The 23,119-nt window shown below is 38.6% G+C and overlaps 1 protein-coding gene across 4 annotated transcripts in view; it reads right to left on the reverse strand.

The window, feature by feature from the left end:
• The window catches only part of atp2b1a (ATPase plasma membrane Ca2+ transporting 1a), a 254,802-nt gene that overhangs the window by 160,764 nt on the left and 70,919 nt on the right, over positions 1–23,119 (reverse strand). For 3 of the 4 annotated variants that reach the window (XM_051931431.1, XM_028817370.2, XM_051931436.1), the window contains exon 2: positions 6,285–6,677. In XM_051931431.1, coding sequence (XP_051787391.1) covers positions 6,285–6,483 — 199 coding nt within the window. In that variant the 5' untranslated portion in view covers positions 6,484–6,677. Of the gene's footprint in view, positions 1–6,284; positions 6,678–23,119 lie in introns of those variants that run through there. The other variant, XM_051931437.1, reaches the window with a different exon arrangement.

Consider the following 23,119-nt stretch of genomic DNA (forward strand, 5'->3'; position numbering starts at 1 on the left):
GTGGGTGTTTTGAGTTCCAAATGAATGAGGTTATTATTGAATCTAACTGTTTAAAAAACGATTTATTGATATATATTGAAATGTTTTGAAATAAAAAGAGAAGTTTAGGAAGGATATTCATCTTAACAATGTTAATTCTTCCGGCTAGAGTGAGATGAAGGGTTGACCATCTATGCAAGTCTTGCTTAATTTTTTCCATACAGACGCCAAAATTTTGTTGATAAAGAGCTTTATGTTTACTTGTGATATTTACCCCTAGGTATTTAAACTGATCTGCTATGGTAAAAGGTAGGGTGTCTAATTTAATATTATATGCTTGTGAGTTCACTGGAAAGAGTATACTTTTATTCAGATTAATTCTAAGACCAGATATCTTTTGAAATTCTGTTAGTGCTGTTAAAACAGCAGGGACAGTGTTTTCTGGGTCCGATATATATAAGACCATATCATCTGCATATAGAGAAATTTTCTGTTCCAGTCCTTCTCTGACAATCCCCTTTATCTGATGAGAATTTCGGCAGTGAACCGCCAGTGGTTCAATAGCGATTGCAAACAACAGTGGCGACAAGGGACATCCTTGTCTGGTACCACGTTCTAGTTTAAAGTAGTCTGAGCAAATTTTATTAATACAAACTGAAGCTTCTGGACTGGTATACAGTAGTTTAATCCAAGCACAAATATTCGGGCCAAACCCAAATTTCTCCAATGCAGTGAAAAGGTAATTCCATTCGATCATGTCAAATGCCTTTTCTGCGTCTAATGATAGTAATATCTCTGGGGTGTTTGATTTTGCTGGTGAATATATAACATTAAACAAGCGTCGGAGATTTGAAGATAGATGTCGGCCTTTAATAAATCCAGTTTGATCTTGTGATATTACCGAGGGCAGCACTTTCTCCATCCTTCTAGCTAGGATTTTTGAGAGTATCTTAACATCATTATTCAGGAGTGAAATTGGTCTATATGATGCACATTGTAACAAGTCCTTATTTTGTTTAGGAAAGACGGTGATTAATGCTTGTCGAAATGTTTGAGGTAGTATTTGGTGGTCTTTAGCTTCTGTAAATGTTACCAATAAGAGTGGAGCTAGCTGAGTGGAGAATTTCTTATAAAACTCTACGGGGTAACCATCAGGGCCTGATGATTTCCCGCTTTGTAGTGACTTTATAGCGTCTAGTAATTCTGTTAGCGTTAGAGGTTTATCTAGTTCCTCAGCACTTAAAGCATCTATTTGTGGTATTTGTGAATTATCCAGAAATGCATTAGATTGCGTGTTGTCTTCTTTGGGCTCAGTGGAATATAAAGACTTATAGTAATCTCTAAATGTGTGCATTATTTTATTATGGTCGATGATTTCTTCTCCATTCTTGTTGGTGATTACTGGTATTGCATTGTGAACTTCTTGTTTATGAATTTGTTGAGCTAAAAGCTTATTAGCTTTTTCTCCGTGTTCATAGTAATGCTGTCTAGACTTATAAATAAGTTGTTCAGTTTCTTTAGTTGTTAAGATGTTAAGTTCTGTATGCAAGGCCTGCCTTTTCCTGTGAAGAGCTTCACTTGGACGCCTGGCTTGTTCTTCATCTATTCTAGTAATTTCATTTCTTAGCTCTGACACTTTCTTGGTTTCTAATTTATTTCTATGGGAAAGATATGAAATAATCTGGCCTCTTAGGAAGGCCTTTAGAGTTTCCCAGAGTGTTCCTGCAGAAACCTCTGTAGACATGTTTGTCTCTAGGAAGAAGCTGATTTGTTTGGATATAAATTCTGTGCAGTTCTCGTCTGCCAATAAAAGAGGGTTAAGACGCCATCTGCGAGGTGAGTACGAGGGGCTTATTGATTTTAGCTCCAAGACTAGAGGGGCATGGTCAGAGATAACAATTGTGTCATATTTGCATAATTTAATTGTAGGCAGGAAATTATTATCTATAAAAAAATAATCAATTCTTGAGTAGCTATAATGCACTGGTGAGTAGAACGAATATGTTCTTGAGTTTGGGTTAAGAAACCTCCAGGGGTCTGATAAGTTGTGATCCTTTAAAAACTGTGTAATTATCTTTGCAGTATTAGATGTCGTCCCCCCTGTCACAGGAGTCCTATCTAAGAGTGGATTTAAAACACAGTTAAAGTCCCCAGCCATTATAATTTTATGAGTGTTCACACTGGGAATGGATGCAAATAGATTTTGCATGAATTCCTTATCATCAACATTGGGTGCATAAACATTTATCAAAATCATTTTACTGTTATATAAGTTGCCCATGACCATCACATATCTCCCTTCAGGGTCCGACACTACCTCTGATGCTACAAAAGGAACTGTTCTATGTATGAGAATTCCCACCCCTCTAGTTTTCTTTATAAAGCTAGAATGGAACATTTGGCCAGTCCAGTCTTTTTGTAATCTGAACTGATCCTTGGTTAGTAAGTGGGTCTCCTGTAAAAATACTATTTTAGCGTTTAAGCCTGTTAGGTGAGAGCATACTTTCTTTCTCTTTAATTCGTGATTCAGGCCTTTAACATTCCAGCTCACAAAGTTAACTGTCCCATCATGGAGACATTGATTCTGAGTTTTTAATGTCATTTTATAGTTTTAATTGGTAATATGGCAGTTTTAATCTTAGTTTCAAGATTCCCCCGGAGTTGTTGCATGTTAGCCTGTTGCTGCATTGATATTTATAATTATAAGGATTATAAGAATAGATTAGATATAACCTGCTCTCCTTCTCTCCCCCCTTTATCCCCCCACCCCCCCATTTTGCCTCCCCACATGAAGCACGGTTTTTTAAAAAGTATTTTTTTATATATATATTATTTTCAACTTTTTAGTTTTGGGTTTGTTTTAGTATAATTTTGTAATTAATATTTTAACACTTCCTTTAATATTTCTATCCATTACTAGTGCCATCTATTGGTGAAATCTTTAACTATTCTTCATATGAAAATTTAATTTAACATGGATTAATTGATCAATTAGTGAAACTGGTTATTGATTCATGTATTGTCATCGGAAGTGAGTAAGTGTGCAAAATTTCAAGTCATTTGGACAACATGAAGTGGGTTAAATATCGATTACAAGATGTATTCATAATTTTTGATTCATGTTTTTTCAAGAACTAATCTTGCCACTCTTCTTTAACCCCTTTATTCTTACCCCGAACTCATACACCACTAATCTCAGACACACCATCGTCCCTGACGTTTCTCATCTCGAGTGAGTAATTGGCTGGAGACGGAGAGTGGGTGTTGACAAACTGCTTGGGGTGACGGAAAAAATTCCATGTGTGTGATACTCAATTTTTGAAAAATTGTCAATGTCAGCATGGTAGATTTTAGTTCGGACATTCTTCTACAAATTCTAGAAATAAGGCTTGAAGGTCAGTTTAATATGTAAACCGCATGGTGGTAAGGCTGTAACATGAACCTCTTGTCTATATATAAATGAACATGTTAATCATTTAACTGTACTTTGGTGGAACATTTACATGAGCACACTGTATGTGGAGTTGATTTTAGCTTTTTCCTTTTTCTCCTATTATCACTTAACACAGTACTACAATATTAGGGATGGGAACCAAGGCCACTAAAAAAAATAAGGACACATTAAAATGCCACTCTTAATGCACAAAATTTGTCATTTAATATTAAAACACTGCAGACATGATTCATATTATTTGGCTCACCTGAGCAAATTTTTGCTAAAAGAAAAATAAATAAATAATAATACCACCAGTATACTGACAGAATCTGGAAGCAGTCTGGATTGCAATTTGCTCATAAGGCTCTCTCAGATGGTACTGATGTTGCCATTATGCAAAGATATTTTCAGGTAAGTTTGACAGTGTTGAGTACTTGCTCTCTTGCATCTTCCATTACAAAAGGAGATCAAAATCAACCTGTGTTGTGGGCTGTTACATATATGCATCCAGCTCAGAGGACTGAGTGGGTCATCATAACTAGTAGAGCTGGAAATTGATGGACTTGATTAGATTCAAAATAATACCTACACCTTTTTCAAAGTTTTAAATGGTTAAATACTGAAACCTGATTAGGCAAACACAATTAAAGGTGATGTTTCTTAAACCTTCCATTCCAAATATTTTATTTGGGGATTTTAACAAGTGATTACCGATAGTTTGTGTGGGTGTGAAAATGTTTTTTTTAGTTTCTCTTATGTAAGACAAATACTTTAAGACATTTTTATGTAAGAACAGTGGATGGTCTGATATAGAATAAAAAAAACTGAAAGACTAGAATTTTGCTAGATTTAATCTATGAAAGATTATACAGTAAAGAGCAGACAAGTGAATTCAGAGCAAAAATGGTATTCACAATTTACATTCTACTTCAGGTCAAAAAAAAGAAAAAAAAATGCTCCAAGTGAATTTGCAGGCAAGTTTGCTTCTTGGCTATGCCCATTCAGGTTCTCCCTGTTCCCATATTTATTTTATAAGGTTGAATGAAGGCCTCTGAACTTTAACAAATTCTGTCCGCAACAAAAGCTTTTCTTTGTTGATTAATATTAGTAAACATTAAAGTGTAATATTAAATACATTCGTTTTCAATAATTGTTAACATTAGTCTTTGTTCCTTATTATATATTCTTGAGAAAGAGGGAATCTAACCAACCTGGGGGAGCAGCAAGGAGGTGGGGAGCAGGAAAATGGGGTTCTCTCAGATCCCAATAAGCAGAGTGATTTTAAATTGCCACAATTGGACAATTAAAATGGGAAACGGTGGGGTGGAAGAGATAGAAGTTTTGGAGTGGAGTGGAGAAGTGGAACTGAAGCAAAGCTGAACACAGAGAAATGAGATCAGCAGTTGTGTTTAAGTGGCACTTTTTCCTCATTTTTTTGAGTATGTATGTAAGTGTGTTTCTCACACATGTCACCTGAAAGGTGCTAGGTTATCACACAGCTTGAACCCACGACCCTAGTCAATAAGTTCACTGATATTAGGACTAATCTAAACCAACAATTAAAGAACACTAAGATATACCTATTTAAACTATAACAAGAATTAGTAAAGGCAAATGATTATCAATTGCAAAGTATCATTAAAATAAATTAATATAATTAAAGGAATGCTCCATCCAACAGAAAAGAACTGCTCATCACAGTTCAGTTCATCATCCCAGCACGAGATTGTAGCCTAAATAAAATAGGATTTTGCTTTCCTGCAAAGAACAGTAGGTCTTCTATCAAATTCCAATGTAATGTAAATTAAAACTGATCATAAATAAAGCTGCATTTTGCCTTCATGCCCCATGCCAAACATATGACAAAGCAAACTGTTACTCATTTACAGTGTTTTTCTTTTGGTGTGAAATCATTCAAAATACATAATGAACTAGGAGGTTTGTCAACGACTTAATGGTTCCTGAAAATTTATTTTAAATGCATTGATTGAAAAAAATTGAATGACATGAAAAATATCACTAAAAAAACCTCTAGATTGATTTCAAATGACACTAGTTATTACAGCCAAAAAGAAATGACACTAAACTTGCCTTAATTCACTTGCCCTCTGGCACAGTCAAGTCAGTCTTTTCAGCAAGCGTTTCTGCCTTGTTCTATACATTGGCGAGCATCCTCTCTATATGATCAATGACAGCAAAATTAAACTAACTGGACAAAAAAATGCAATGGCTTCCGCCTATGATCCAGGACTGCAGCAACAAAGACAGTATGTGATGTGGTCTCAACTCCAGGGTAGAATCTTTCAGGAAGAGACTTGCATACTGCATTTAGTAAGATGTTTACTGTGGCGCTGTAGTTTCACCTCATCTTGCAATTTAACTAGTGAGTGCTTCAAAAATGACATTTTTTCTTACTTATTACAAAGAGATTGAGTTGCTGTAATGAGAACGTGCAACAAGTTTGCTGCAGGTTGCATTAATACACTGAAGAACAGAGAACCAGTCAATTGTCAGCTGTAATGCATTTGCAAAGCAGCACACAGATTCTCAATCACATTCTTGGTTTGGCTTTTATAATGTTGACATCATTACCCATTACCCATCTTGTACCCAGGCACTCAACCTTGGACCAATGTAGCCACGCAGAATGCAACTGTATTGGCATAAAGATTCTACGCAGTGCAAGGATTTCCTACCTTCTTGGTAACCAACACCCAATTCCATAGTCCACTTCATCTGATAGCCCCAACATATATTCATTCACTCTCTGAAATTTTAACTACATTAATGCCACAAAAAAATACATACCCTGAACTACTGACATTCAAAGGGTTACTAAAACCGCCATTAACAGACAAAGCATAAATACCTTCTATTGGTGAGGTTTTCAACCTTGTACAAAGTCCTTGAACATCTCCATAACAATCTTGAATTTTATGTAATCCTTCTGCTCCTCGCAACTCCATAAGACTGCGCAGTTCTTTAACTGAACACCCAAAATCTCCCTCATGGTTAGTCTCTGCTATGGAGTTCTTCACCCCAGTGTACGATACAGAATTATTTGCCATGTTCCTTACTTCCACAATAGTTGCAAGAAATGCAATCCAAAACTGTAACACAAAGCTTCCAGGAAAATGAAAAAATAATTCCCTTAATGATGGAGGAAGTCAGCCATCAAGATGCATACTATAAGCAATTTCCGATCCATTACTTCTTATCATGGGTATCCATCCATTTTAAAAGGAGGTTCTTCTACTGCAGCCTGGAAGGCAAAAACAAGGGAGAAAAAAATCAGTTTAAAGAAAGATTGAGTACAGCAACAACCAATCCATAAACTTTCAGGCAAATACATTGTACCAGGTTTCTAGCAGCAAGGTGCTCTCACAAGTGTCAAGATGGATATATAGAGTTGAAGTCCAATATTTACATACAATTATGATGAATTCTTTCAAACTAAATTTAGAACTCCTCCATAGATTTTATACTAACAAACTATAAATTTGTCATAAGACATCTAACTTTGTGCAAGGCAACATTAACGTTTTCCAACAATGTTCACAGACAGAGGACTTTTTGACAATGTCACAATTCCAATGGGTCACAAGTTTACATATACTGTTAAATGTGCCTTTAAACAGCTTGGAAAATTCCAGAAAATTATGTCCAGCCATTGGGCAAATAAGACAATTGGCTTCTGATAGCCACTTAGCATAATCAGGTGGGTGTATGTTAAGGCCTACCTCTGCCTCTTTCCTTCACATGAGAAAAATCAAAAGAAATCAGCCAAAAAAAAAAAAAAAAAAAAAAAAAAAAAACCATTGTGAACTTCCACATATCTGTTTGATCCTTGGGAACGATTTCCAAATGCCCAAAGGTTCCACGTTCATCTGTATAAACAATAATATGCAAGTATACACACCATGGGATCATCATACCACTCGGGAACGAGATGCATTCGGTCTCCTAGCGAAGAATGTACTTTGGTATTAAAAAAAAAAAAAAAAAAGTACCAAGCATTCTCAGAACAGCAGCAAAGGACAATGAGAAGATGCTGGAGGAAACAGGTAGACAAGTATCTATATCCACAGTAAAACGAGTCCTATGTCAACATAACCTGAAAGGTTGCTCAGCAAGGAAGAAGCCACTGCTCCAGCACCACCATCAAAAAGCCAGACTATGGAGAAATGTCCTCTGGTCTGATGAATCCAAGATCAAAACTATTTGGCCATAATGATGACAGTTGTGTTTGGAGGAAAAAGGGTGAGGCTTGCAAGTCAAACACCACCATCCCAACCATCAAACATGGGGCTGGAAGCATCAGGCTTTGGGGGCGCTTTGCTTCAGGAGGAACTGGTGAATTTCACAAAATAGATGGTATCATAAGGAAAGAAAACTATGTAGATATATTGCAGCAACATCAAGAGCTCAGCAAGGAAGTTGAAGCTCAGTCGCAAATGTGTCTTCCAAAAGGACAATGACCCCAAACATACCTCCAAAGTGGTGGCAAAATGGCTTAAAAGACAACAAGATCAAGATATAGGAGTGGCCATCACAAATCCTTGACCTCAATCTGATTGAAAATTTATGGGAAGGACTGAAAATGTGTCTGCTAGCAAGAAGGCCTATGAACCTGTCCCAATTGCACCAGTTCTGTCTGGAGGAATGGGCCAAAATTCCAGCAATGTACTGTAAGAAACTTGTGGAAGGCTACCCAAAACCTTTGGCTTAAGTTAAACAATTTAAAAGCAATGCTACCAAATTGTATGAAAGTGTATGTAAACTCGTGACCCACTGGGATTGTGATACAGTCAATAAAAAGCAAAATACTCTGCCTGTGAACATTGAAGGAAAAAGTTACTTTTGCCCTAAATAAAGTGGATGGTCTTAAATGATATGCCAAATTTATAGTTTGTTAGTATAAATTCTGGAGGGGTTAGAAAGAGAGTTTTAAAGAATTCACGTTAAGTGCATGTAAACCTCAGACTTCAGCTCTATATCCAAAGGTGAAAAGTGCCTGGAATATAACGACTAATGACTCCGTAAAGTGGCATCATGGTGGACCTGCTGATCAGAGCTCCCCCAGATTGAACGGTGACATTAAGAGAGTTTTGATGTTGAAAAGGTAGTACCCTACCTTCTACTTTAAATGTCAGTCATTCAAGTGAGAACTACCAAGACAGCTTGGCTTTTCAAATGGAACATGAGGTCATGAATGAGTACCTCACCATCCTTTGAAACAGCGAAGTGACAGTGTAACAAGACTCTGATCAAGGACTCATGTGGATGCAAGATGAAATATATGTGGAGCTCCAAGAGAGGAAAAGACCGAGGCATACCTGGGATAGAATATTAAAGCTATGGCCAAGCAACCCTATTATAAAGCTTGGGATCAAACACTGAATAATCAAACCTAAAATGGACTACTGAGGTTTGCTCTTCAATTCAATTTATTTTGAAACTGTACCATGCCAAGCCCCATTGTGCCTTTCTTCATTTGAAATAACTGGGCTATCAGAACGTGGTGCCTGTGTGTGCACTTCCAACCTGCAGCTATCGCACTACTATAACATTTATTTCAATAGCACATTTTTCATGCAAAGTGCTTTACAAGATGTCAAAAAAAGTTGCAGGAAAAGAAAACCAAATTAGAAATACATAATATGAATAAATAAATGATACACCAAAACAATACATAAGAATAAATCAATATGCACTTGCATAACACAAATACACAATTAATAAAATAGAATCCTTGGTTATATATTCATTTTCAAGTCTCTAAAGTCCAATGTTATGATACAGTGGTGTGAAAAACTATTTGCCCCCTTCCTGATTTCTTATTCTTTTGCATGTTTGTCACACAAAATGTTTCTGATCATCAAACACATTTAACCATTAGTCAAATATAACACAAGTAAACACAAAATGCAGTTTTTAAATGATGGTGTTTATTATTTAGGGAGAAAAAAAATCCAAACCTACATGGCCCTGTGTGAAAAAGTAATTGCCCCCTTGTTAAAAAATAACCTAACTGTGGTGTATCACACCTGAGTTCAATTTCCGTAGCCACCCCCAGGCCTGATTACTGCCACACCTGTTTCAATCAAGAAATCACTGAAATAGGAGCTGCCTGACACAGAGAAGTAGACCAAAAGCACCTCAAAAGCTAGACATCATGCCAAGATCCAAAGAAATTCAGGAACAAATGAGAACAGAAGTAATTGAGATCTATCAGTCTGGTAAAGGTTATAAAGCCATTTCTAAAGCTTTGGGACTCCAGCGAACCACAGTGATAGCCATTATCCACAAATGGCAAAAACATGGAACAGTGGTGAACCTTCCCAGGAGTGGCCGGCTGACCAAAATTACCCCAAGAGCGCAGAGACGACTCATCCGAGAGGTCACAAAAGACCCCAGGACAACGTCTAAAGAACTGCAGGCCTCACTTGCCTCAATTAAGGTCAGTGTTCACGACTCCACCATAAGAAAGAGACTGGGCAAAAACGGCCTGCATGGCAGATTTCCAAGACGCAAACCACTGTTAAGCAAAAAGAACATTAGGGCTTGTCTCAATTTTGCTAAGAAACATCTCAATGATTGCCAAGACTTTTGGGAAAATACCTTGTGGACTGATGAGACAAAAGTTGAACTTTTTGGAAGGCAAATGTCCCGTTACATCTGGCGTAAAAGGAACACAGCATTTCAGAAAAAGAACATCATACCAACAGTAAAATATGGTGGTGGTAGTGTGATGGTCTGGGGTTGTTTTGCTGCTTCAGGACCTGGAAGGCTTGCTGTGATAGATGGAACCATGAATTCTACTGTCTACCAAAAAATCCTGAAGGAGAATGTCCGGCCATCTGTTCGTCAACTCAAGCTGAAGCGATCTTGGGTGCTGCAACAGGACAATGACCCAAAACACACCAGCAAATCCACCTCTGAATAGCTGAAGAAAAACAAAATGAAGACTTTGGAGCGGCCTAGTCAAAGTCCTGACCTGAATCCAATTGAGATGCTATGGCATGACCTTAAAAAGGCGGTTCATGCTAGAAAACCCTCAAATAAAGCTGAATTACAACAATTTTGCAAAGATGAGTGGGCCAAAATTCCTCCAGAGCGCTGTAAAAGACTCATTGCAAGTTATCACAAATGCTTGATTGCAGTTATTGCTGCTAAGGGTGGCCCAACCAGTTATTAGGTTCAGGGGGCAATTACTTTTTCACACAGGGCCATGTAGGTTTGGATTTTTTTTTCTCCCTAAATAATAAAAACCACCATTTACAAACTGCATTTTGTGTTTACTTGTGTTATATTTGACTAATGGTTAAATGTGTTTGATGATCAGAAACATTTTGTGTGACAAACATGCAAAAGAATAAGAAATCAGGAAGGGGGCAAATAGTTTTTCACACCACTGTAAATTAGCCATTCAGAAGTCCACATAGAGTATCTATTATATATTAAGCTACAGATCTCTTATGCATATACTGTGGTGCATTCAATGGACTGCATCTCAAATTCAATGCCATACTAAACAGAAAATCCAAAATGATCAGATAGATTGAAAAGCTTTCAAAAAACACACACACACACAAAACACAAACTAACTTACAAATCGAAATCTTTTTGCCTCCTAACTATGACTAGGTCCTCACTTTCTCTTTTAGTTGTTTACAAGCAAATACGGAAAACCCAGTAACAGTAATTGGAACAGTGTGTCTGCCACAATTATTTAATGGGAAAAAAATCCAGGGTTTCCAGATTTTTTTTTTCACCTTGACGGATCAAGTCACAGAACTTGTTGAAGTGGGAATTTTCAGTTTTCTAATTTTCAGTTGGCCAGTAAGGGCTTGATACTATTCTCTGAATATCACAATGAAGAAAAAAATGCTATCAACTATAACCAGGTTTGGAGTCCATATGTTTTACAATTGCATTGTCTATTAACACAGAGATTCACATGAATCCTGCACAATGAAAATGCAGATAACAAAACCCTGGAGCAAATTACTGTGAACTTTGGAACAATGGTCAAAAACTGACTAATTGAATTCTTCAGTAAGGGATGGAGAGTATTGTGAGTATTCTATCAAAAGAGAAAGAGTTAAATAGGCAGAGCAAACAAAATACTATATAGAGATAGGCACCCAGTACTTACCTCAGTCTGTCACATAAGAACTAAATATTAACATTGGCTGTTGAGTAATTTTCAATAAATAAAAAGTTTATTCCAAAATAACGCAAGTGACCAATTATATAATATACAGAGATCATGATAATGAATACTTTGCAATACTGAGACAATAACGGTTTTTGCTTTTTTTAGGCTTCTATAGATAGCGCATTCAGTTTACTTGACGTTCTTTAAATTAAATATCACCTCATTTATTTGGAATGGTACATTCCAAACACTTAAAATGGAATGAAGCCATTCAACTATTGAATGAACAGAGTGAAAAATGGTAAAGGCAAATCAGAATTAAAAGGATGACTTCTAAAGAGCGGCACGAGTTTAACATATTCAGACATTTCATGTAATATTTCAGGATGTCAAGACAACTCTTGCTTTAGAAAATTGCAGTGTCACAGATAATCAATGCTGGGTTTGAGGTAATATGGAGGTGTAAGATGATCACCAATTATGACCAATTATCCCCTAAGGGTGTGGCCATGCATTAGTACACACAACTTTCTCTGTAAAGCCTATTTGTCCCAGAAGGGAAATTCAAAGTACTATTAACATAACAGTCTGAGTGCTACATATATTACTGTATGCGTGTAAATTTTTTTTTATTACTGTTAATAGTTTACATTTTTTTCTCATCTGCAAATGACATAAGCACAGTTGTATAAACGACATAATGAAAACTCAACTGCTTCTTTCACATGAACAATTCTTTGGGCTCAAAAAGTGACATGATCAAAAAGAAAGTAAAATGGGTACAGTAATGCACATGAAAACCCAGAAAAACTTATTACTCACATAATAAACATTCAGATTTTTTGTAATCTATATATATATATAATTCACTAAGTCCATGGCAAGCAAGACGCACGCAAGACACAGCCACGCCCACCAACTCAGAGCCCCGCCCACCAACAATTCACTAAGCAGCCGACCATGGCATGTACGACAGAGCCCCGCCCACCAACTCTAACCCTCCTCCCGCGTCATGGGATACGCACGACAGAGCCCCGCCTGCCAACTCTAACCCTCCTCTCGAGTCCACCCTCGCTCTCGTGGCATGCACACTGCCTGCTCATGTGCCAGCACGCAACACCTCACCAAGCACTGCCTCAGTCACTTTCGTCTCTGCTACAGTCCACATGCACCTCTGAGCCACGTTGACTTTTCATTGTTCTTTTCGGTTCCGGCTGCTTTTCTATATATAATCCACCAAGTCTCCTGACCATGGGATACGCACGCATGCAAGACAGAGCCCGCCCGCCAACTCTAACCCTCCTCCCGCGTCATGGGATACACATGACAGAGCTCCGCCCGCCAACTCTAACCCTCCTCCCGCGTCATGGGATATGCATGACAGAGCCCCGCCCGCCAACTCTAACCCTCCTCCCACGTCCATTACCTTCACATTGTTTTCCTTTTATTTCTGATCCCGTTCAACAACTATAAGACGACATCGACTTCTCAGCTGTGACTCCGGAACAACTCAGTATGCGAGCTATATTAAGCGTCACCAACGAACACTCACTACACACCTTAATGAACAAGTACTGAAACTTAACCCTACTGACGAAGTAACTTTCACCAGCGTTGACTCCATCATCGCAGACGATCCCGCTGATCAAGTTTCATTCCCTGAAGAATTTCTTAACAGTCTTACTCCCACTGGCATGGCTCCGCATAAACTCAAAATTAAAATAGGTTCAGTCGTCATACTTCTCAGAAACCTCATGCCAGCAAGAAGTCTCTGTGATGGCACTAGACTGACTGTTACCAGCATTCACCGCAATGTACTGGAGTGTAAAACTATCGCAGCTCCTACCTCACAAACTGTCCTTATTCCCTGGATATCCCTGACTCCATCAGATACAAATTTGCCTTTTATTTTTACACGCAGGCAATTTCCTGTTAGAGTGGCCTTTGCAACGACAATTAATAAGGCACAGGGACAAACTTTCAAAACGATATGCTTGTATCTGCCAAATCAGTTTTCAGTCACGGACAGTTGTATGTTGCTCTCTCCAGAGTTCCATCTTTTCATTCACTCACAGCTGTATCCTCAAACCCACCCCATTTGGACAACTGTCGTTCAGGAAGTGTTCACCCATCAATAAATAATTATGCGACGTATGCTACGCCGCGGGTTGGCTAGTTATAAAAAAAAAAAAAAAATGAAAACACAAAGCTCATAGGTTCAGGAGCCATGCTTATAATCTGTAGCACAGGAGGCCAGCTGAGTGCTGCGGGTAGGAGCAGACAGTCTATGTACACAATAAGTGTAAAGACTAAACCAACTCATCCACCCGCTTTGAGTTACAGCAAATATGTAATTAAAGGCAACCGTAATGCTGGTCTAGAACTAGGGCTGCAACGATCAGTCGTTTTTTTATTGTTGACGCGTCATAAACAGAACCTTCAATAGATGCTCCAGTTACAAAGAACCACATTGGTTTTTGTAACTGCAATGCACTACATGAACGTCTGGGGGCAGTATCGTTTGTTATTCTTTGTCAAGACTGCACATAGTCCAACCAATGAAAAAAAACGTCTGAGGAGAAGAAGAATATAGAGGAAAATAAACGTGGTTGCAATGGCGAGTCAGATAGAGCAGGGGGAAGGAGATGGAAAAAAGTTGAGACAGAAACTTTCTAAAGTGTGGGAGCACTTCACCGAAAAAGAAAAAAAAAGTTGAATGCAGATTATGCAAAGCGGAGCTTTCTTTTCACGGCAGCATCATTGCGATGCGTGAGCATCCGAAACGAAAGCATCCTGGAGATGTGATGCCGCCATCTCTTGAGAATTTATGCTGGCGCTGTTAGTTAGTTAGTTAGGATCAGATCAGGAGGGGAGGGAGAGCGTGAACGAGAGAAAATAAAAGTGAAAAAAGCTAACTTTTGCAAGCAAATTTACACCCAATCTGTTCGTTTTCAAATAATACTGCATTAGTGCGATGATGTTGTGTGATTGGTACTATTCAGGTCATACAATGATTTCTTCAAAATGTCACATATATTTGTCTCTTTCTTTTTTTTTTTTACCCCTGGTGCTGCACGCTGACACCAGAAGGCGTGAGCTTATTCAGTTCTAGCAGCAGCACGCAGGTGGCCGGTTGCTTGTGCAACCTAACTAAACCGGATGGCATGGACGCAGGTACACGGCAATGGGACCACGAGACGTACTGCGCAGGCGCATACAGCGCACGTCTCATAAACCGCAATCGAAGTCGTATCTACCGCGAACGAAGGACTCACGGCCCAAAAACAAAACAGCTCAACGGACGTGAATGAGAAATGAAGCAACAAGGCACCCATAGCCAACGACTACCGACACAGCCACGCCAAAAAGAGGATTCTGCGCTGCAGCCCGGATTCAAACAGAAGAGGCTACGGCGGCCCCACAGGTCCACAAAGATGGTACGAAAGGCGCAGGCGTCACCGCCATATTGAGGGTGGAACTACTACGGAAGGCGCAGGCGCCACCGTCATATTGTGCGTGGCACTACTGCGGCGTGAAGTGAGGAGTAATGTGTTGCTTGGGGTTGTACAAACCGCTGAACGCTTTACAGCGAATTCAAACACAATACAGCTCAACGATACAAACACAAGCTCACCTGGATAAGATCAATGAACGCAGGCGCCTACAACGCGCGTCTGAAACTGCGGAAGCAAAGCAGACACGGGTTCAAAACGAACGTGCTTGACTGACGGATATACAAACACGAGCCCGGCTGGATAAAATCAATGTACGTGGGCGCCTACAACGCGCGTCTGAAATGCCGCAAGCAAAGCGGGCAGGGCTCCAAGACGAACGAGCTCATCATATAAGAGCTCACCCATCAAAAATCACTCAGTCATGTGGTACACACAGATCATGTGCTCTCAGCACATATAAAGCGTATAAGGACAATACGGAGAATACAGACCCAAAGGAGTTGCAGAGAAAAAAAGGCAGATATTATGAAAGCAGTGGAATTCGAAAGGCTCCAATAAGCGATGGCGCGATACACATGCAGAGAAAGGTACAGAATATGAAAGCAGTTAAATGCACAAGTATTGTAGTGTCCCAGCCAGGTTGAGGGCTTTTTGGTTTTAAGTGACTGTTAGGTCCGATTGAGGGAGGACGGAGTTTAGCACGGAAGACTGATAGCATGGTATTGATTGATGCGGTAAGGGGGGGGCGTTGGAGAGGGTGCTAGAAAGTTGTGTTTGGAGTTAGGAAGTCGGCGATTGTTCAAGTAAAACTTTTGTGACATTTTATCATATCAGTCGCTACAGTATCAAAGAACAGATAGAAAAGATCGCATTACCGCAAACAAAAGGTGATTAATCATCAGAGACAGGGGTAATTGAAATAATAGCAGGACAAATCGAGGTCCGAAATAAAAGGCAAAGAGTAAACAACAAAGTCTTTTCGCATTTGCATCATTCAAAGCACAAAACGTGGATTTACACAATAATGGACCATACGCTATGAGAATCTGTACTCCCGGAACAGTTAAAACAACAAAAAGTTAAATTTCAAAGAATACACAATTCAGTCAGGTGTATATTGATGACTGCGGTGGGTTGGCACCCTGCCCGGAATTGGTTCCCTGCCTTGTGCCCTGTGTTGGCTGGGATTGGCTCCAGCAGACCCCCGTGACCCTGTGTTCGGATTCAGCGAGTTGGAAAATGGATGGATGGATGTATACTGATGATCATGGAGAAGCGATGCAAATTTTACCCAACGCCGGGGGTAGGCGAGCGAAGCGAGCAGGGGGCGGAGCCCCCTTGTATTAACAATAAGAGCAGCTCACTACTCAAAACAGTAAATATAGGAGGCAGTCAGGATCGAACCGGGGGACTCTTGATAAGTCAGCAATTCCTAACGCTGCACCACGGAAGCTGTTGTATCGTCCTTGAACCTTTTGTGAAAGTGTTTATTTGATCTTTGCATTTCAGGCTTTACACATTATATAGTTTGTCTACATTTTGTCATTTATTACTAAAATATGAAAAACGTTTCAGTTTTAATGATGTATTTTTTGGTTAAGTTAAATGCACTTTTTTTGTTTTGAAGACTATGTGCACTTTAGTTTGTATTGTTTAATGTATTTCTTTTTTATTGTGATGGTCACACTAATATAAAAACATCTGATTATTTTCAAATTCGTATGTTTCACTGGTTGTTATTTTGATTATTATTAATTTTAATCGTGTTAATGCAGAGACGTCAGGGTGACATTCACAGGTTGACAGACGTGAGCAGATGAGGTAAGACATGCACTGGAGCCCAGAACAGGATGTGCAACCACAGGTTTCAGGCATCTAAATAGTCACGCATGAAATAATCGTGACTAATCGAAAAATAAATTTAATGATTAGTCGACTACCAAAATAATCATTAGTTGCAGCCCTATCTAGAACACTGCTGTCCATGAGCTGCCACATGGAACAAACTCTGAACCCTTGACAGACAGATTCAGCAGTTATTAGCCAGAAAGATTTATATCAGGGAAGAGAAAGCTTGCCCGTTATAAGAGACTTTCTTGGTAACGGAGATCGAATCTACAAGCAACATCAACTCTGCACCATGCTGCGTGTACCCCAGGCAGCTTCTGCACCAAAGTTATTATAGTTTTGCCTTTTTATATTAGTTTTTATTTCTATATTTTTTCTGACCTTACTGGGAAATTCAGTTTTTGTTTTCCTTCATCGTGTATTTTTAGTTTAGTTTTTATTTCACAAAGACATTCTATTTTATTTTTATATATATTAGTTTCAGTTTTAGTAATTATGGAATGGAGCACCTACGGAGTTAGTTTTGTGTCACAATCAGACAGAACTGTACACTTAACAGATTTGGATACGAGTGTAATGTTAGTGGAAGATCACTACACTGCCTGGATTGCTATGTGTTTTTTGTTTTATCTGATAAAAACAAGCATAATCAAAACTAGACACTGAATATAAACAATTTTACACAATTTTATAATTTAGTGTAATGTAGTGTCAAGGTTAGGGGCAGTGAGTCTTGAATAGATCACCATAAAGGACAGTAAACCCATCATGAGCAGAGCAAGAGCAGGTAATAGGAGTACGGACGGGCACAAAATGATACAGAGACAGCGTCTGAGATTAAGAACAACATATACATTATCTAAACCTGTTTATCCAGAGTAGGATTTCAGGAAATCTGGAGCCTACTGCAGCAGGTTTGGATGCAAGGCAGGAAAAATCCCTGGTATCCCTTATATGTATGATAAGGCTGATGTTAAGAACAAAAAAAGAATATGATATTTCAACTACCTATTTTGAGAGAGAGATTTTATTAAAGAGGATATAATTCTGCTAATGGATTACTTTCACAATATCAGTTATTTTGAGTAGTGAATATGAACTAAAAAAGATTAATAAATATGGAATAAATACAAAAACCCATTAGTATGTGTAGTTTTTCATCACTTATCAGATGTTTTTAAAGCAAAGTGATTGGTCAGCAACAATATGTTGATCTTGTATGAGGACCTAGTCAGTCTCTCGATCAGTGCCGTTTTATTTTCAAAAATCGGGAGTGCTCTCCCCTCGACTTTCTTGTATACTCAGATATGGGAATGGATCTCTGAGGAGTAAACCGCAAGACAATGATTATATTTTTATATTATGTACATTAAGGAACCATCAACAACAAATCAAATAAATAATATATTGAACAATTATTATAACAGTAAAGTTAAATAAAATCGGACTCTGCAGCTGTATTAAAAAAAAAAAAAAATCGAGTGTGTTCAGGTAAAGTACCACTTCCGGGTGATGAATTTGGCCCAAAAGTTAATACAGATCTATGGTGTAACAACCACATGCCAAATTTCATCCATCTAATCTAGTTGTGTTATGAGTTATCGTGTTTACACACACAATTCCAAAAAACAGTATTGTTGGACACTGGTTAGTCTATAACGTCAAGATTCATCAAAATATCGAGGTTGAATTTTTTCATGATTACTATACTTTCTCTATATTTCGTATATGAGAAAGTAAAAAGGAATTCTCCTGTGAGAAGTGGCAGGTGAATTGCTGTCAACAAAAAGCAGACACCTGAGAAATAAACTGAAATATTACTCACTCATGATTTTTTTGTCCATATGGTAAACGTTTTGTTGACCAGCACATTCTGATTTCAGCGGTTTGAATTACATCTTGATATGCAACAAGCACAAAGAAAGGCGGCACACAAATCGCTTTCTATTTCTCACGCTTTACGCACCTTGAACAGCCGCCCTCCGTCACCAGCCGCCATTCATTGCATGAATATATGCGGGCGGCTCGTGTTGGATGACTTTCCGTTTTAGAGAAAACTTACAAGGGTTAAAGACTAACGGCAAGAATATGCATTCAAAAACGAAAGCTAAAAATATTTTAGTAAATTATTATTTTATTTCAGTTAGTCTTTCCAGCTACTTTAAGTTTCGTTTAGTTTTAGTTTTTCATTTCGGTTTTGTTAATTATTTTATTTCAGTTTACAAAAATTTTTTTAGTAATAGTTTCATTTTTGATTTTAGTTTTCCTTAAGTATAATAACCTTGTTCTGCACAAATCAGAATCTGGGAGCTGCAGCAGCACAGTTTAAGCCCAGATCACCTTCGCTTTTGTCTTTTAGCACTCAACCACTTTGACCCTCTCCAATCCCCAACCATGCCTGAAAGCAGTGTTGATGTACTTATTTTATTGGAGACTCGATTGTGCACCACCCGAGCTTTCAGTAACCAAACTGAAAAAGTCTTGCATCTGATTTTCCCAGTGCAGTGTTTAAGCATTAAATTATTTTATCCTTGCATACCATGGAAGATAATCTATTACAAGCATGAATGAAGGTATATACAGTACTGTGCAAAAGTTTTAGGCAGGTGTGAAAAAAAGCTGTACAGTAATCCCTCCTCGATAGCGGGGGTTGCGTTCCAGAACCCCCTGCGAAAGGTGAAAATCCGCGAAGTAGAAACCATATGTTTATATGGTTATTTTTATATTGCCACGCTTGGGTCAAAGATTTGCACAGAAACACAAGAGGTTGTAGAGAGACAGGAACTTTATTCAAACACTGCAAACAAACATTTGTCTCTTTTTCAAAAGTTTAAACTGTGTTCCATAACAAGACACAGATGACAGTTCCGTCTCACAATTAAAAGAATGCAAACATATCTTCCTCTTCAAAGGAGTGCGCATCAGGAGCAGAGAATGTCAGAGAGAGAGAAAGAGATAAAAGCAAACAATCAGAAATCAATAGGGCTGTTTGGGCTTTTAAGTATGCGAAGCACTGCTGGACAATGCAGCTGCTAGGAAGGGAGCAATGTAAAGGTAGTCTTTTAGCATTTTTTTTTAAGAGGAGCGTCCGTATCATCTAGTGGTGTGAACAGCCCCCCTGCTCACACCCCCTCTGTCAGGAGCAGAGAATGTCAGAGAGAGTGAGAGTGTGACAGAGAGAGAGAGAGAGACAGAGAAAAACAAACAATTAAAAATCAATACATGCCGTTCAAGCTTTTTAGTATGCGAAGCAGCATGCAGGAAGCATATCGCTAGACAAACCAGCTGCAAGAAAGGGAGCAACGTGAAGATAATCTTTCAGCATTTTTAGATGAGCGTCCGTATCGTCTAGGGGTGTGAACGGCACCCCTGCTCACACCCCCTCCGTCAGGAGCAGAGAATGTCAGAGCAAGAGAGAGAGAGAGAGAGAGGCAAACAATCAAAAATCAATACGTGCTGTTTGATCTTTTTAGTATGCGAAGCACCATGCAGGAAGCATATCGCTTGACAAAGCAGCCACATTTAAGCCCAGCAAGGAAGAGAGCAATGTGAAGGTAATCTTTCAGTGTTTTTTGAGGAGCGGCCGTATTTTCTAGGGGTGCGAACAGCCCCAGTGCTCACAATATATTTGAGGAGTTTTATTTAATAGGTACTCTGGTTGGGTAGCTTCTCAGCCATCTGCAAATAGCGTCCCTTGTATGAAATCAACTGGGCAAACCAACTGAGGAAGCATGTATCAGAAATGAAAAGACCCATTGTCCGCAGAAATCCGCGAACCAGCAAAAAATCTGCAACATATTTAAATATGCTTACATATAAAATCCACGATAGAGTGAAGCCGCGAAAGTCGAAGCGCGATATAGCGAGGGATTACTGTAAACAAAGAATGCTTTCAAAAATGGAAGTGTTAATCATTTATTTTCATTAATCAACAAAATGCAGTGAATGAACAAAAGAGAAATCTAAATCAAATCAATATTTGGTGTGGCCACCCTTTGCCTTCAAAACAGCATCAATTCTTCTAGGTACACTTGCACACAGTTTTTGAAGGAATTCAGCTGGTAGGATGCTCCAAACATCTGTGGTTTGTTCTCCAAGATCTTCTGTGGATATAGGCTTCCTCACATCCTTCTGTCTCTTAATATAATCCCAGACACACTCGATGATGTTGAGATCAGGGCTCTGTGGGGGCCATACCATCACTTCCAGGACTTCTTGTTCTTCTTTACGCTGAAGATAGTTCTTAATGACTTTGGCTGTATGTTTGGGGTCGTTGTCCTGATGCAGAATAAATTTGGGGCCAATCATATGCCTCCCTGATGGCATTGCATGATGTATAAAGTATCTGCCTGTATTTCTCAGCATTGAGAACACCATTAATCCTGACCAAATCTCCAACTCCATTTGCAGAAATGCAGCCCCAAACATTCAAGGAACCTCCACCATCCTTCACTGCAGACACTCATTGTACCGCTCTCCAGCCCTTCAACGAACAAACTGCCTTCTGCTACAGCCAAATATTTCAAATTTTGACTCATCAGTCCAGAGCACCTGCTGCCATTTTTCTGCACACCAGTTCCTATGTTTTCATGCATACTTGAGTCGTTTGGCCTTGTTTCCACGTCGGAGGTATGGGTGCAACTCTTCCCTGAAGACCACTTCTGGCCAGACTTCTCCGGACAGTAGATGGGTGTACCTGGGTCCCACTGGTTTCTGCCAGTTCTGAGCCGATGGCACTGCTGGACATCTTTCGATTTCGAAGGGTAATAAGGTTGATGTGTCTTTCATCTGCTGCACTAAGTTTCCTTAGCCAACCACTGCGTCTACGATCCTCAACGTTGCCTGTTTCTTTGTGCTTCCTCAAAAGAGCTTGAACAGCACATCTTGAAACCCCAGTCTGCTTTGAAATCTTTGTCTAGGAGAGACCTTGCTGATGCAGTATAACTACCTTGTGTCTTGTTGCTGTGCTCAATCTTGCCATGACATGAAACTGTCTTCCTCAACCTCACCTTGGTAGCAGAGTTTGGCTGTTCCTCACCCAGTTTTACACAGCTGTTTCTGTTTCAGTTAATGACTGTGTTTCAACCTACGTGTGACATTGATGATCATTAGCACCTGTTTGGTGTAATTGGTTGATCATACACCTGACTATAATCCTACAAAATCCCTGACTTTGTGCAAGTGTACCTATAAGAATTGATGCTGGTTTGAAGGCAATAGGTAGTAACACCAAATATTGATTTGATTTAGATTTTTCTTTTGTTCGCTCACTTTGCATTTTGTAAATCGATAACAATAAACATCATTATTATCATTATTTATATTTCTGAAAGCATTCTTTGTTTATAGCATTTTTTCACACCTGCCTAAAACTTTTGCACAGTACTGTACTTTATATTCAAAACCAGTAAACAAAAATGTTTTGGAGCACGTAGATATAAGGCAACTATATACAGATTTTGTCTAACTATAAAATGATTGCAAATTGAAATGCATTGCTTTCTGTATCATTTAAATGTGTGTTTATGCAAGTGGATGGTTATGTACTTTACAGTTAGGTCCATAAATATTTGGACAGAGACAACTTTTTTCTCATTTTGGTTCTGTACATTACCACAATGAATTTTAAATGAAACAACTCAGATGCAGTTGAAGTGCAGACTTTCAGCTTTAATTCAGTGGGGTGAACAAAACGATTGCATAAAAATGTGAGGCAACTAAAGCATTTTTTATAATAGTAATGCTTTTAGTAATGCTTTATAATGTAGTATAACTAACTATGGGGCTTCGCTCGCAAACCGTATACACACTTTTAAGATTTTTTTTCTTTGAATTGTTGCTATTTCATTAGTTTCACTTTTATTTCAGAACTTCGGTAACAACAATATTTGGAATCTTTCGAGTCCCAACATGCTGAACCTTTTAAATGAGGTCCGTGAGACATGTGTTTAAAGACTTTGTACCATAATTCAGGATATGTTTCTGTTTGGAATTTCAGCACAGACAAAAAGATTTACATGATCAGCAGTTAATTTTTTTTGCCAAGTAACCAATAAATGCATGTGAGGTAAACCCTGTTTTTGAAATTCTCTGACTTAAACTTCAAAGCCTTACAATATTTACACATACTTCTGACATATTACCTATGTCCATATATTCGATCTCTATTCGCCTTTTCGTTATTTCTCCGAGTAATAATTTCTCTTTGTTTGCACTAATGCGATGTTTACTTTCTTTGTT

This window comes from Erpetoichthys calabaricus, chromosome 1 (assembly GCF_900747795.2).
Source record: "Erpetoichthys calabaricus chromosome 1, fErpCal1.3, whole genome shotgun sequence".
In the NCBI taxonomy this organism is placed as follows: domain Eukaryota; kingdom Metazoa; phylum Chordata; class Cladistia; order Polypteriformes; family Polypteridae; genus Erpetoichthys; species Erpetoichthys calabaricus.